Source organism: Oncorhynchus nerka, linkage group LG28 (assembly GCF_034236695.1).
Source record: "Oncorhynchus nerka isolate Pitt River linkage group LG28, Oner_Uvic_2.0, whole genome shotgun sequence".
Classification (NCBI taxonomy): domain Eukaryota; kingdom Metazoa; phylum Chordata; class Actinopteri; order Salmoniformes; family Salmonidae; genus Oncorhynchus; species Oncorhynchus nerka.
The window spans coordinates 31,411,129-31,427,216 of NC_088423.1; the positions used below are offsets into that span (position 1 = coordinate 31,411,129).

Here is a 16,088-nt window from a genome sequence, read left to right on the forward strand (position 1 = left end):
GCTGTAACCTAACAAAATGTGGGAAAAGCCAAGGGGTCTGAATACTTTCCGAAGGCAGTGTAAATATGAATATGAATGTAGTGCTCTGGTCCTGTGTGCTCAGTTTAATGTCGCCTCCGCTGGGTTTGGAGCTGGCTGCCTCTTCCTATAGGGCATGATGGGAAGATGAACACCTCCTTAATGACCTCTCACTGTCACCTACAACCTGCTATTACCTGCAGACACACTGGACACTCTCTCTTCCTCCTTCTTTCTACAGCATCTCTTTCTCTCGCTCTCTTTCTCTCTCTCTTTCCCTATTCATGGTTTTACTTCTGTCTGTGCACCACAGTGTGTGTTGGCGTCTGTAATGTTCGAGTTGATGTGTATCATTTATATTGCTGAGCGATTAGTGACTTTTGAGGTCGGTTCGGTTTTGGTTCGGTTATAAAAAAAAAAGACATAATCACAGTTTTCGGTTTCATTATTATTTATTTTCTTTACGTTAAATGCATTATGAAATAATGACATTACAATGATTTTAGAGCTTTTTAATGGAAATTCTAATGGAAATTCTTGACCTGATTTCTCTCTTGAATTATTTTATTTCTCTCTAGAGAAACATTGCATTGGGCTCACAAAAAATAAATTAATGGAATTCAAATCATTTAACTGACGTCGGTCAATTAGTTGTTTAATAACCCCCCAAAATGAAATGTTGGTTAATCGCTCAGCACTAGTCATTTGTGTGAATGTGTATGTGTCCTGTAGCGTATGCTGTGTGTGCAGAAGGTGTGATCATCACAGCAATGTTCATTATTCACACTACCTAAACACACACACTACTACAGTATGTGGCGATACAGAGGACATTGCCTGACCTTATCTGACCTTTGTTGACACGTGTCACACAGGGGTCAGTTTAATTGGCAAGGTACAGACCTAGGGGACTCAGAGCACAGCTATCTGCTGAGACAGACAGATGGCAGCCTGGGACAAACATTAGCTTGGATGTTGTTGGTCTGGAGTTGAACCCTAAGTCCAAATGGAAAGCGCTGATCTAGTCAAAGGAATGGAATGGTTTATTATCCTCCTCCTGTGAGGAAATTCAATATAGAGAGAGAGAGAATCAGTCTATTAGCGACAGCCACGGCTCAACTCAAGAGAATTGATTCCAGTGGATACAGTTTAACTATACCAGGGAATATGTTAGTCCGAATCAGAAATCCACACGAAATCCATACTGTAGCGAAATGATATGATGTGTATGTTAATGTTAACCTTTATGTGTGTGAGATTACCTGGGACAGAAGAAGCGTTTCAACAGCATTTCAAATTATTTAAGGAATGTACTTGTTGACCCTGAAGTCATCTAAAAAACGAGCACTTAACCACCATTAACCATCCGTTAAAAGCATTTAGACATATAAGCAGGCGCTAGCTGGCTGTGTGCAGGCAGGGGTTAAGGTGGCCGTGGCTAATGGACAATTCTCCTCAGACAAGGTGTGTTGTGGTGCCGCAGGAGATAAAGCCAGCCGGTTTACTGATGCATTAAGTGGATGTGTGTGTGACAAGACTGTAAAGTGGGAGTTTTGAAAGGGCGTAACCACCATTCATTTTTTCTGTATGCTTTTCTCTCTCTCTCTCTCTCTCTCTCTCTCTCTCTCTCTCTCTCTCTCTCTCTCTCTCTCTCTCTCTCTCTCTCTCTCTCTCTCTCTCCCTCTCTCTCTATCTCCCTCTCTCTCTCTGTCTGTGTGTGTGCGTAAAACTGGCACACACTGTGCTGCACATATGTATATAATTTTGTATTATATCTGCAGTAGAACACAGAGTACATTTATCTCCCTCAACCTCTCTCTCATAACTGTGTGTTTAATAATGAGTAACCACAGGCAGGGATGTGAGCCGCAGAGTCCGCTCAGGCTATAAAGTAATGTCCCTCTGTTGGCTTACTTTATTACTCCAGGCACTTCCCTGCTGAATATTCCTTCTAGAATAGTCTCTCTCTCTCTCTCTCTCTCTCTCTCTCTCTCTCTCTCTCCTTCCTACTGCAATCTCTATTTTTCCCTCCTACTTCCTCCTCTCTACCTCTCCATGGGAAGGAACGTCTGATTAATACAGTATGAGCGGTAAGAAACCAGGAGGGAAGGAGGAAAGAAATTGATGTAGAGAGAGGAAGGAGAGGCGTTGATGGTAGAGAGCATAGATCGAAATGAATGGTCGATAGACAGATTAAAGAAAATGATAAGGGAGGAAAGTAGAGAGGAGGTGTCAGGGGTGTGAAGGAGTGGTAGATGGACTAATGAGAGGAAAGGAGGGAGGAGGTGTAACAGAGTGATGGATAAACAGATGAGAGGAGTGGGAAGGGGAGATGATGTATAAAGGACAGATGAGAGGAGGTGTCAGGGGTAAAGATTATCATTAGAGACACACGCCCCCTCCAGACTGGCTCTGATGTCACCACCTCCTCCACACTCCTCTCTGTATGTGGCGTGTGTGTTTGTATGTGCGTGCCTGTAAAATTAAGGACAGGGAAACTGAGCTGAGAGAGAGAGAGAGAGAGAGAGGGACCTGTTTTGGCATGGGCAGCGCCATTGAGGACTTGACCATTTTGAAGTAGTCAACTGGGTGGGATTAAGGAAGGACCACATAATTTCATCCAGGTCACCAAGATATATCAGCCAATGAATTATACTTGTGAGGAAACATTCCATAACTGCAGGTGGCAGTAAATCTCTCTCTCGCTTCTCTCAGTTCCATGTATGTAGTGAGTATTTTCACCCCCTATGTTTAACTTAATGATTGATGGTGATGAGTGGAACTCCTTACAGTAGGAGATACATTCAGGAACTAAGAGTGAGTCACTTCATGTCCCAGTTCTTCACAGGGCAGGCTATTTGAGGCCATAGCTTTGGGTTCTCAGATAAACCCTGACACGAATTATGTAAAGCATTCCTCACCTACACTGGATGAGTGCATTCTTTATCATCCTAATGCAAATTCTTTCAACGGGCACTTCTCTAGCTTTCTCGGGAGATGGGTTGTATTTATACGGCTAGGGAGATGGGTTGTATTTATACAGCTAGGGAGATGGGTTGTATTTATACAGCTAGGGAGATGGGTTGTATTTATACGGCTAGGGAGATGGGTTGTATTTACACAGCTAGGGAGATGGGTTGTATTTATACGGCTAGGGAGATGGGTTGTATTTATATGGCTAGGGAGATGGGTTGTATTTATACGGCTAGGGAGATGGGTTGTATTTATATGGCTAGGGAGATTACATTTTTACATTTAAGTCATTTAGCAGACGCTCTTATCCAGAGCGACTTACAAATTGGTGCATGGTTGTATTTATATGGCTAGGGAGATGGGTTGTATTTATACGGCTAGGGAGATGGGTTGTATTTATACGGCTAGGGAGATGGGTTGTATTTATACGGCTAGGGAGATGGGTTGTATTTATACAGCTAGGGAGATCGGTTGTATTTATACGGCTAGGGAGATGGGTTGCATTTATATGGCTAGGGAGATGGGTTGCATTTATACGGCTAGGGAGAATGATTGACTGGAATCAATCAACACAATAGTGATGACATACTGTATGAGCATATTGTTTTTAAACAATATATATAAATCATATGACCTGATTTGAAAAATAATCTGGTCCCATCATAGACCACATAAAACCTTTTTTTTTTACAACAATTTCTTTTACCATGTCATATTCTACAACTAGGTTCCGGAGTTGGTTTGGTTAGCCTACTACCAGATCAAGAAAAAGGCCCCAGAAAAACTATCCCCCCCCCACACACACACTCTGGGACCTGTGGTGCCACCTCTGAAATCACTACACAATGTTACAAATTAAAAAACATCTGATTTGTATGATCTGCATTTGACATGTTTTTGTTGGTGGGGATGAGCTTCCATCGTTTTATGTGGCTCAGTGCAGCCGGCATCTACTGTGTCAATTTCAGAATATAACAGGCTGTTACTGCAATTTCAGGTAAAAACTCAATAAAACAAGACTCCCATATTAGGGGAATGTCTATACATTTCAGCTGTTTCAAAAACATTGCTGTTTAAAGGTCTTACTCACGTCAGGTACGGAGAGTGTGATCACGCAGTCATCCGGAACAGCTGGTGCTCTCATGCAAGTTTCAGTGTTACTTGACTCAAAGCGAGCATAGAAGTAATTTAGCTCATCTGGTAGGTTCGTGTCACTGGGCAGCTTGTGGCTATGCTTCCCTTTGTAGTTTGTAATAGTTTGCAGAGGGGTTGAGACATAAATGACCAGAGAGGTGGAGAGAGTGGGAGAAAGGCACTTAACACCATATTACTATAGTGGATTGTGTGTGTGTGTGTGTGTGTCTGCCCTTTTACAGTGCATCACAATGTGAACATGTTCAAATGGCTCTTTTGGTCCCTTGAGATTGTGGTTCAGGCCATTAGTGATGCAATCATTATGATGGTCAAATACCAGATTAATATTGTATGTCTAGAAAGATGTGTGTCCGTGTGTATACACACACACACATACAAAGATGATGTGTACCTGTTAGAGAGGATTGGCTCCAGTCTGAGCCTCAGGCTATGATTACACTCTGACAAATTAGCTCCAATGTTAAGAGCAGCAAACCATCATCATCACAAATCATAACTTTGGCTCACTTATTTCACAAAATATAGTCTAGTGTTCAGTAAACTTTTGAGGAATATCATTCGTCTCAATAGATCAACTAAACAATCACACCTTTTCAGATCCCTTAACATCATGCTCTTTCTCCTCATCCCCCGCTCTTCTCTCTTTCTCCTCATCCCCCTCTCTTCTCTCTTTCTCCTTATCCCCCTCTTCTCTCTTTCTCCTCATCCCCCTCTCCTCTCTCTTTCTCTCGGCCAGGTGAGGATGACGAGGATGAAGAGTGCGGCGAGGAGAAGCTGCCGTCCTGTTTCGACTACGTCATGCACTTCCTCACCGTCTTCTGGAAGGTTCTGTTTGCGTTCGTGCCCCCGACAGACTACTGGAACGGCTGGGCCTGCTTCGTGGTGTCCATCTGTATGATCGGCCTGCTTACAGCCTTCATCGGGGACCTGGCCTCCCACTTCGGCTGCACCGTGGGCCTCAAGGACTCTGTCACCGCCGTGGTGTTCGTGGCCCTGGGGACCTCCGTGCCAGGTAATATTATAAACTAACCCTGGTGTTTATGCTACATGTACTTGCTTTGTAATGTTGACAGTAGCACTCCTTTTACAGTAGCATTTAACCTAGATGTACTACTATGTAATGATTGCGTTTTTCCTACAAAAGTCCTCTAGAATTAGGGCATGATTCAATCCATATCGCATAAATTCATCACTACAGCATGATTGAAATGTAAAGGCGATGTTCTCGCGTTGGCAGAGACTGCAATCACGGTAAACGCTGTGTATGTCGGCTCAGTCTGAAATGACCTTTACATTTCAACCGCGTCATAGCGCTGAACTTCCGCGATACGGATTGAATCGAGCCCTTAATCGCTCCGAACACTCCCAGTGTCCAGTGTTCACCTCCCACCATTCATTTACACTGCTTACACCCCAGCTAGATACTGCTACATGTATACATGACATGTTATTCAGTGGCCGATGCTCTGTTCCTGAGCAGCTTAACATCACCGTATACAAGTGAGTGGGTTGAACAAGAGCCTAAATAAATACACATGGAACATCAGTTCAACCCCTCACAGCTACCATGGCATAAACCTCACACTCCTATGATGGATATTAGTGCACAACCATAAGTGTATGGAATGGAAAAGGTTGAAACAGAGTAATTGCTAGTAGGAGAGATGTCAGGGGTGGGTTAGTCCAGAAGATGGCTGATGTCTTTAGAGGCAGAAGATGGGCAGTGACTCAGATGTGAAGCCAAACACACACACACACACACACACACACACACACACACACACACACACACACACACAGCTTAATAGCTTTCAACTGGGACTGATACAGTGCTTAGCTAATTAGCTAATTAGCTCTCAGTTCATGTATTGTACACTGAGCTGCATCACAGACCTGCTGACCAGCCAGCCACTGTAACTCACTCAGGACTCACCGCTCTGACACTTCTAGACATTACTCCTGAAACACTGTTCCCTTCACTTCACCAATACTGTAAACCTCATTTCACAAGCACAAAGGACAAATATGTCTAAAGAAACAGTACAAGCAGTCAATATTCTTTGTGTCTGTCATTCTGTTTGCACAAGGCATGTTGTGTGTGCATGGGTAACTTTAGTGGCGTAGTGGCTTCCTAATTTGAACCCTGCCTCCCTGCCTCACCATGCTCACACAGACACACACCGCTGCACTGCTTCGCCACCCATGTTCATTAGTATTGAGTCATTTCTCATGGGGATCAGGTGTTGTGCGGTGTCCTGCCCTTTAGAATATGATGCATTACTCTACACAGGAGCGATAACAATAACTGAGGGGGTTAAGCTAGCATTAGCCGCCGTAGCGCTGTGCTGCTGTGCTGCTGTGTAAATGGACCCTGCTGGAGCCCTCACACCACACCTCTCACCGCACTGTAATTATAGTCAATACAAAGGCACAAAGGCCACAGCCACACGTCTCAATGAGCCTCGTTTGTCATGGTTAGTGAGCCAGAGAAGAACATCAGCAGCCCATATAAAAGTAACATAGAGGGAGGTCAGATACCATATATTGCTATAGTGGATTGTGTGTGTGTGTGTGTGTGTGTGTGTGTGTGTGTGTGTGTGTGTGTGTGTGTGTGTGTGTGTGTGTGTGTGTGTGTGTGTGTGTGTGTGTGTGTGTGTGTGTGTGTGTTTCAAAATAAATTAAGTATGATAAAGAGCACACTGAGGAGAATATGTAAATCTCTGCATTTAATCATGCAATACAAAAGTGACCCTTGTATTGTATATACAGAAAACACACACACACACACACACACACACACACACACACAGCTTAATAGCTTTCATCTAAATATTCGAGAATTTCCTTAGAAAGCTGCAGATCTAAATATCGGTCCAGCTGTTGTCACATCCCTCTCTCTCTGGCCAAATATCACCGCCACCTCTGTGTTGACGTTTACTACTTCACAAAGTGGAGTCTTTCTGGTTCGTGCGCTTGCTGTGCTAGATTGATACACTTTGAAGGTGTGATGGAAAACGACTGGGTATTTAGAGAAATTCTCTCCCTGTTCTTTATCAGAGCAGGTAGAGAGACTTTTAAAGGTGTCTTGATATTGCCACGAACCTATAGTACATGTCGTTGTTTCTAGTGCTATGGACTACTCCTCCTATAGGGGCCTTACTATGCAAACAGCCAATGGCAGCCAATGGCTGATAGATCAATCCAAGACGCCGTCTGTAGGCGTGAGCATGATATTCATCATGGAGGTGTGGATAACTTACGGGGTGCACTGTCACAGACATTCCTAACATATCTAGAGAAATGAGAAGCTCGCTACTGTCCTTCCTGACTCACTAGAACCATGATTGGATAGCGGGAGTGTGGGAGCATCAAGTCATGTGAGAACACTCCCAGCACACAGGAAGTGACGTCATCACCATCACTTCCTCCTGGCCTTGCCAGGAAGGGAGAGCAGCGAAGGCCATGGAGGCCCAATTGCCATAGTAACCGATATAGCCATTAACGGCAGCTGCAGCAGAGAGAGGATGCTGCTGCATGTTAATAGGCCCGGAGAGAGCAGCAGATGTGTAGTAGGCAGTTAAATGGCTGGTGATTGTAGGGCTTGTCAAAGATAACAGTCTCCACTGTGACTGTGTGATGTCACAGCCAGGAAGTGATTAGCAGGCAAGCTCTTATCATAGAGATGGAACTGGGAGGTGTAAAACAGTCTCAGGAGCTTATGCCTTCTTCTATCTGCTTTAGAAAAGCCATTATCTTGGAGGTAGAGAGGAGCCAGGTTTTGCTGCATACGGTCTTGATAGGGCAGAGGAGATTGAATATATGGTGTAGGATAGAGAGGAGCAAGAAGAAGGACAACACAGTCACACAGAGATGCTCTCTCTGCCCACACACACTATCCTTACACAATCACAGCCGCCAATTGGACTACAGTGCGTGTGTGTGTGTGTGGCAGTGCTGGAAATCACTGCCTGGGGTTGGAAACTGCGCACACACAGCCCACACACACGCACGAGCACACACACACACACCATGCAGGGACAAACAATCTCTCTATTTCATCTGACAGTACATATTGTGCAATTCTATGTCCGACAGTCATACACTCCTCGCTACACAAATGCTCCTCCCGTATCAAAGGGTAGCTGCAGTAGTCCCCACCCTGTTGTGTGTGTGCTTGCGTGCATGTCCCTTTCTATAGATGCTCTGGTTTGTGTTGTCGAGAACTGTGAGGCTGCGGCGTTCCCAGTGTCCCCTCCCCTCCCTCCGTTCCCTCCATCCCTCCTTCCCTTCTCAGTGAAGCTGCACAGTATGATGATTAGTGCAGACACTTACGAGGCAACCCCTGTCTGTTCTGCATCAGCCTTTAGCCACTCCACAGCTCTCTCCTGTGTCTTTCTGTCCGCCCTGCTTTTGTCCTCACCCTGCATTCTGCTCAGGGGATCCGACCACACTGTTATCAGAGAGAGAGAGAGAGAGAGAGAGAGAGCCTTTTGTCCAGTCTGCCGCACAAAGCCTGCTGCACTGCCAACGCCTGGCTCAGTCTACTGTACTGCAGCTCTCTCTCCCTCCCTCTCTCTCTCTCTCCCACAGACATCTAAATACACCACACTATCCAGCTAGCTAGAGCATTCTCTGTAGAGAGAAGATTGAAGACGTTGCGAGTTTTAATGTCACATGCACAAGTACAGTGAAAATTTCTTTCTTGCAAGCTCTAAACCCAACAATGCAGTAATCAATAACAATTTAATACTACAAATAACAAGGTAGAACAAAAACACACAAGAAATAATAAGAACTGTCATCGAACAATAAATGGGCCAGAAGAAGATTTAACCAATCAATTTATTCATAGAGACAGAAAGAGATAAATAGACGAATATCTCAGTTAAACTGTTGTGTGGATGACTGCTTCATGACTCTGTACATAGCTCCAGTACTTAAAATAACAATTCACCGATTTTGAATGTTATAACATTTTTGTGCAGTGATGTTCTATCGAATCCCAGGGTCATTGCATGTTTTCATGTGCATTACAGCCGGTACGCGAGTTTTGCATCGTATGATAGAACATTGCTCAGAGATGCACAAAAATTATGTAACATAAAAAATGGGTTATACATTTACTTTATGTTTTTCAATCGTATTTCTTCCTGGGTCTTGGTCCAGTGGTTTTCCAGCCCAGTGCAAGGCCCAAGTGGCCAGAGTGGCCAGTCGGCAGGCATGGGATCAAGGGACAAGTCCCTGTGAGTACTATCCAGTCACTGGACATGAGATGGATTATTTTTAAGTGATGAATCTTCCTCAGTTACACTTCACAGCTCTCAGACCAGTCATTGCTCAGCATCTGTTCTAAATCCACCACAGATACTTTATGCACATGTGGGTGCCCGTCTTGTGCCATGTTGAAGTCAGCAGAGCTAGATTACCAGTGAATAGTGCCACTCGAGGCCAATGACCATGGTATCATGTCCAGCTGGCTAGAGCCTGATGCCAGCTCAGTGAATGGAGTCACCCTGAGGAGTAATTTGTCTCAACCTGGCCTCCCTCGCTAAATCTCGGGCTCCAGGAAAATAAAAGGGAAGGGTGCACAGAGGAAGTGAGGAGGGACCGAGGGACAGAAATGGGAATAAAACAGAGTGCTCTGTCACTTGCCAATGAAAGACATCTCAAACATTAGACTGGGTTCCTTGACTCTTAATGAAAGCACTTTCTCCTGGCAAGGTAACTGCAACTTAGCATAAACAGCTGGCTCCACTCCAGAAATGGAATGGTGTCTTCCTGCTGGGCTGCTGTTGTTCCTACAGCAGACTGTTTAAATCCAGACACATAGCCGGCCATTTGTGGAGAAGATTGTGTGCTTGCCTCAGCTATTGATCTGGGTCTGGGGGAAAGAGACCCAGACAGATGACTTCTGCTGAGACGGAACTCCTGTCCCTGCAACGGTGCTCCCTGATTATAGTCTGCAGACATTGAATTATGTCCTATGAAACAATGCTGTTCAGTGTTTTTTAGACTTTTAATTAATATGGAGCTTTTTTGTTTTGCCTCTCACCCTTTACCCACACCCTCTGCCCCATACCCTCTGCCCCACACCCTCTGCCCCATACCCTCTGCCCCATACCCTCTGCCCCACACCCTCTGCCCCATACCCTCTGCCCCATACCCTCTGCCCCATACCCCATCACCATTAATTCCCCAAATCCAATAACATTTTCCCAATCCGTATTGAATCAAACACACAACACCCTCCTCCCCTCCATCCTCTCTTCCCTTTCCCCCAGACACCTTTGCCAGTAAGGTGGCAGCCATCCAGGACCAGTATGCTGACGCATCCATCGGCAACGTGACGGGCAGCAACGCGGTCAACGTGTTCCTGGGCATCGGCGTGGCCTGGTCCATCGCCGCCATCTACCACAACTCCAAGGGCAACGACTTCAAGGTAGACCCGGGGAGCCTGGCCTTCTCCGTCACCCTCTTCACCATCTTTGCGTTCATCTGCGTGGGGGTGCTGATGTACCGGCGGCGACCTTCGATCGGCGGCGAGCTGGGAGGTCCGCGGACTCCCAAGATACTGACCACCATGCTGTTTGTTAGCCTGTGGCTGCTGTACATTCTGTTCTCCTCACTGGAGGCCTACTGCCACTTCAGGGCCTTCTAAACAGCATCAGACTTAAGAAGGCCCTAGAAGAGCTAACCGGAGACAAGAAGGAGGAAACAGCAGCAGTGAAAAACGTTTTTCTCTTGTCGTTAATAACCCCGACCCACCCCACCCTTTCCCCCTTTTAAGAAGTGAAAGATCCCTCCCCTAGTGCTTAATAAGGGATGAGACTGGTTGTTCAGGCGAGGAGAGGCCTGTCAGCGCTGGGACAGAGAAACCTCTGAAGTCTGTAGAATGACAGTTGTGTGTGTGTGCGTGTGTGCGTGTGTGTGCGTGTGTGCATGTGTGTGTGTGTGTGCATGTGTGTGTGTGTGTGTGTGTGTGTGTGTGTGTGTGTGTGTGTGTGTGTGTGTGTGTGTGTGTGTGTGTGTGTGTGTAGCTGTTTGTTATGTCTCTCACTACCCAGCAACCCTATAGAAACAGCATCGTCGACGCCTGGCGCTCATTTCAAACTAAACACTAGACATTTTTAGTGAAATCCTTTAATAATTCCCATACCACCATTATTGATATGTATATGCATGAACATCAAAAGAAACAAAGATACGGCTGTTCGCAAGCATAGTGGGTGGGGAGTAACAGGTACTTTTGAAGAAAGTCTCTTGTCTGTGTGTTAGTCTTAATAAATCTCAGTTAGGGCCTGGCTGCAAGAGCTGCTCACCACCTTCTGACCCTCAGTTTGATCCCCAGTAGAACATCTGATTAGGTGTCCTCTGTTCTTTTATCTTGCTGTAGATGTAGTTGTGTTAAAGGAGTTTAGCATACTTTTACCTTTAAGGCCGTATCGTGATTGAATGGCCAGCGTTACCATTTTAACTATCAGATAACTCGTTGTCAACTTACATTATCATTTTCAAAACTATCCCAAGATTGCATTTCCAGTTTAGTCAATAGGGGTTTCACCACCACCATGCTTGATTCAAATTGCAATAGAATACAGAGAGACCGTACTGGATCGCCCTCTGCATTAGCTTCATCCATTGGCTACACATCTTTCAGCAGCCTCTCACTATTGGCTCTTTCTCTCTATCTTTGTGTCTAAGCTCCTACCAGACTGGTCTTTTTATCAGTCTCAGTCCTCAAGGGCTCTACAGTCAATTCTTAACCACTAACCCTAACCAGAAACCCTTTACCCCTCACCCCTATCATAAACCCACCCTCAACACCCCTATTATAAACCCACCCTAAACACTCCTATCATAAACCCACCCTCAACACCCCTATCATAAACCCACCCTCAACACCCCTATCATAAACCCACCCTCAACACTCCTATCATAAACCCACCCTCAACACCCCTATCATAAACCCACCCTCAACACCCCTATCATAAACCCACCCTCAACACTCCTATCATAAACCCACCCTCAACACCCCTATCATAAACCCACCCTCAACACCCCTATCATAAACCCACCCTCAACACCCCTATCATAAACCCACCCTCAACAACCCTATCATAAACCCACCCTCAACAACCCTATCATAAACCCAACCTCAACACCCATATCATAAACCCACCCTCAACACCCCTATCATAAACCCACCCTCAACTCCCTATCATAAACCCCTCAACACTCCTATCATAAACCCCTCAACACTCCTATCATAAACCCCTCAACACTCCTATCATAAACCCCTCAACACTCCTATCATAAACCCCTCAACACTAAACCCTCTTTCTCTCTCCACTGAGCTGCACATCTCCATTTTTTCAAACATTAAATGGAATATTTCAATAAACAATATCTGAAACATAAAATACATCAATTGTAATGGTGGACAGACGTGTAGATTAGAAGGTTCCTATAATGCAGTAGCTATAGGGACATTTTACAGAAGTTCAAAGTGAAGCTGGTGAGAAATACATTGACTGGCTATTTTCTATTTTCTGAGGTAAAGGCTTTTGTCTTAATGATGCAATCTTTTGAATCCATCTAACTGCCAGTCCCCAGATATAAGGGTTTACATCCAAGACTGTTACTCCGCGTCCAGTTCAGACACATCAGGCAGGTCAGTGTGTGGAAGAGGAAGACGGTCCACATTATTTGATGAATACCCCGAGTTTCCTACTGAGTTGGTTTAATACACTATACTTGATGTGTAACGTAACAATGAAGTAAAAGTAATCATAGTTGTAGTTTGGTTTAGAAAATTAAGATTTTGTCTCGTTCTTGCCATTTCTCACCACAGAAGTTGCAGCCCCTGAGAAGGTTCCATCTAAGTTAAAGTACTTATAAGGAAGCCAAGTGGAGTTTACTCCTATTTTGCCAAAGGGAACTATTTCTAATGGAAACTCCAGTAACAGCTTAGCCAGAATATGAGTGTGTTTTCTAACACACTGACGTTTCTTAACACCACCAAAAAGATCTCTGTGCGGTACTTAAAGCCTTGGTATTGTTTGACCGAAACAGAACATTTCTAATTCCAAATTTGGATGAAAACATTCACATTTCGTGGAGATGGGTTGATGTTTCGAATTGAAGGAAAAACATTGCACTGGTTCCCGTGTTTCTAATGAAAAGGATGACATTGTTTATATGCTGACGATGACTCTGCTGTTACATGATTATACATTATGACCCTTTCTCTGATCTGAAAAGGTTACAATGACATTGAAATACTAAAAAAGACCTTTCCTCCAACCCTAATACTCAACTAACCAACTACAAGTGACAAGAAGAGGAGGAGGAGAAAGAAAGAACTTGTGAAGTACAGCCATACATTGTGTACTGGTGCAGTGAAGCACAAGGCCTTCTCCTGCCCAGCATGTGTTGCTATAGTGTATGTCTGCACTGTGACTGTGCAGCATCTCTCTGTGTCCTCTACCCTGCCCACATGCCATGTCCATATTTTGGAATGTTAATTGTTAATTAATGTGCTACTTGTTCACACTGTGCATGAATGATAACATGTCTGTATATACTAAGCAGTATCCCATTCGTTGATGTTGACGGAGGTTTGAATGTTGTATAGGTTTTGACTTTTCTTTTTTATGCACTATAACCTAATGTTTTATTTTAAGTTGAATGATGTATTTGGTAACTTGCACATTAAATTTAAAAAAAGGCAATATCTGCTGTTGTTGAATGAGGGTGAGAACTTAACGAGTGACGTATCTTAAGGGAGTTGCATGGGTATTTGTACAAAAGACAATGCTTGCTTATAATGACATGGCTGGTTGTATTATTTGACAGTGTAAAGGCTATTTTGTCATTGAAGAGATAATATGTGTATATACTGTACATTGTTACCAGAGAGAGGTCTGATACCTCCACATATCTTAGTGAATTCTACATATTTATTTTAAAACCCTCACTAAACTCAAGAATGACAAATATTGCCTTTTTGGAGAAGTAGTTTGCTTAAATGCTTGTTTTGCTCTCGCTCTCTTTTCCTTCCGTGCTGAGCAGTGTTTCGTCTTAGATATCTGAAAAGTGTGTCAGTTCGTCATGCGGGGTGGATTCCTTCTTCAACTCAAGATCTGTCTGTCTGTCAACCTGGTATGTGCCCACCCATCTGTCTCTCTGGCCGGTACTGTACCTGCCTATCTGTCTCTGTCCCTGTTCAGTGTCTGTCTGTCTGTCTGTTGGTACCTGAGGTGCGTCATCTGATTTACACCACCACCGCCCACTGCTCAGATGGACCGTCGTTTTTTCAGGGTTCTAATATATTTCACTTTCTCTTTCTTTTCCCTCCTTGCATTCGCACTTTCTCACTGTTTAGCTCTCTCTCTCTCTCTCCTCTTTAACTTTCTCTCAACCTTCACCTCTCGATCTGTCCTTTCCTTGCTGTCTCTCTTTAACAGGGTTTAGTTTGCTATTTGTTTTGTCTTTTTGTTTGATTTTGTTTGATTCTAATTGATAGAATATCATGAATTTGTCTTATTTTGTTGGTGTCGTCTGTGTTTTTTCTTTGTGTCGCACAAACAAATAGGAAGACATTACACTAACTGTGATTACTCTACATGGTACACTTCTAACACAGAAAATAAAGTTTGGAATACCCTGTTTCAAAGACCCTTGAGTGGAGTTGTTTTGTGGGTCTGCATGTGGAGCGAAGTGTGCTGTGATGTTAGTGTAGATTTTAGTGTTCTTAAAACTGTTGAAATACATCAGAAAAATGAGTCGCCTTTATGCTTCCAAATTGTAGTTCATCCAGTGTCCATCCACACGTTGATGTCATTCTTCGCTCTAGCCTCCAAACACAAGAGCACCTGGAATGAAGTGCTCTCTATGTCACATTGCAGGTTGTGAAATCTTCAAAATTGTGTGTGTGCGTGTTTAGGAGACGTTTCCCTCAGCTGGATGAAGTGTGTTTAAAAGGTAGAGAGTTCACTACTGGGAAGTCTGGGACTGAGCCGCTCAACAGCGAAACTGTTAATCAACCTGAGTGTGAAATTGGGCACCACACTTTGCCTCTCCCAGAATAGTGTTGATTACTGTAGCGGAGAGAGAACCTTCTCTCTCTCTCTCTCTCTCACTCTCTCTCTCTCTCTCTCTCTCTCTCTCTCTCTCTCTCTCTCTCTCTCTCTCAAGCGGAATTTAAAAACATATTTTAATATATTACAAGTATATGAATGTATACTTAAATATACAAAAAATGTAATAATATACTTCAAATATTATGTATTTTTCTAGTACATCTTAAGTATACTATAAATATAATATCATTATACTTCAACACACTTATTAAAAGTGTACTTTAAATTCATAGTTTTTTCAGTCTTTTAGTAAACTATAAATATATTATCATCAACCTTCAATACACTTATTAAAAGTGTACTTTAAATTCATTGTTTTTCAGTCTTTAAGTATACTATATTTTCACTATCATTAAACTTAAACACACACAACATTTCAAACACTTAAATTGTAATTTAGTATATTCATTCAAAATACACTTGTTTTTAAATTGAAGCATAGATAAAACATTTTATGAAACTCTGCATGTGAGTGATCAACTAAACTATAAGTATACAGTACCTTGCAAAACTATTCATACCCTTGGATTTATTCAAATTGTATTGTGGTAAAAAGTGGGATTCAAATTGATTGAATTGTAATTTGTTGTCAACAATGAACTCAAATACTAATGTAATGTCAAAGTTGGAAAGAAATTCAAAAGAAAAAGAAAATTAATAAAAAATTGATAACTAAAATATAGTCATTCTAAAAGTATTTAGCCTCTTTGTTCAAGAGTAAAATTTGACTTAACAAATCACAGAATATGTTATATGGACTATAATAGGGGTTGACACGATTTAATGACAAACCCTTCCTCT

The 16,088-nt window shown here is 43.3% G+C and overlaps 1 protein-coding gene across 2 annotated transcripts in view; it reads left to right on the forward strand.

The window, feature by feature from the left end:
- Positions 1-14,823, forward strand: part of LOC115113125 (sodium/calcium exchanger 1-like) — a 195,649-nt gene extending 180,826 nt beyond the window's left edge. For both annotated transcript variants that reach the window (XM_029640389.2, XM_065012757.1), the window contains exons 6-7: positions 4,883-5,158; positions 10,428-14,823. In XM_029640389.2, coding sequence (XP_029496249.2) covers positions 4,883-5,158; positions 10,428-10,804 — 653 coding nt within the window. In that variant the 3' untranslated portion in view covers positions 10,805-14,823. The remainder of the gene's footprint in view (positions 1-4,882; positions 5,159-10,427) is intronic.
- Positions 14,824-16,088: the final 1,265 nt, after the last annotated feature.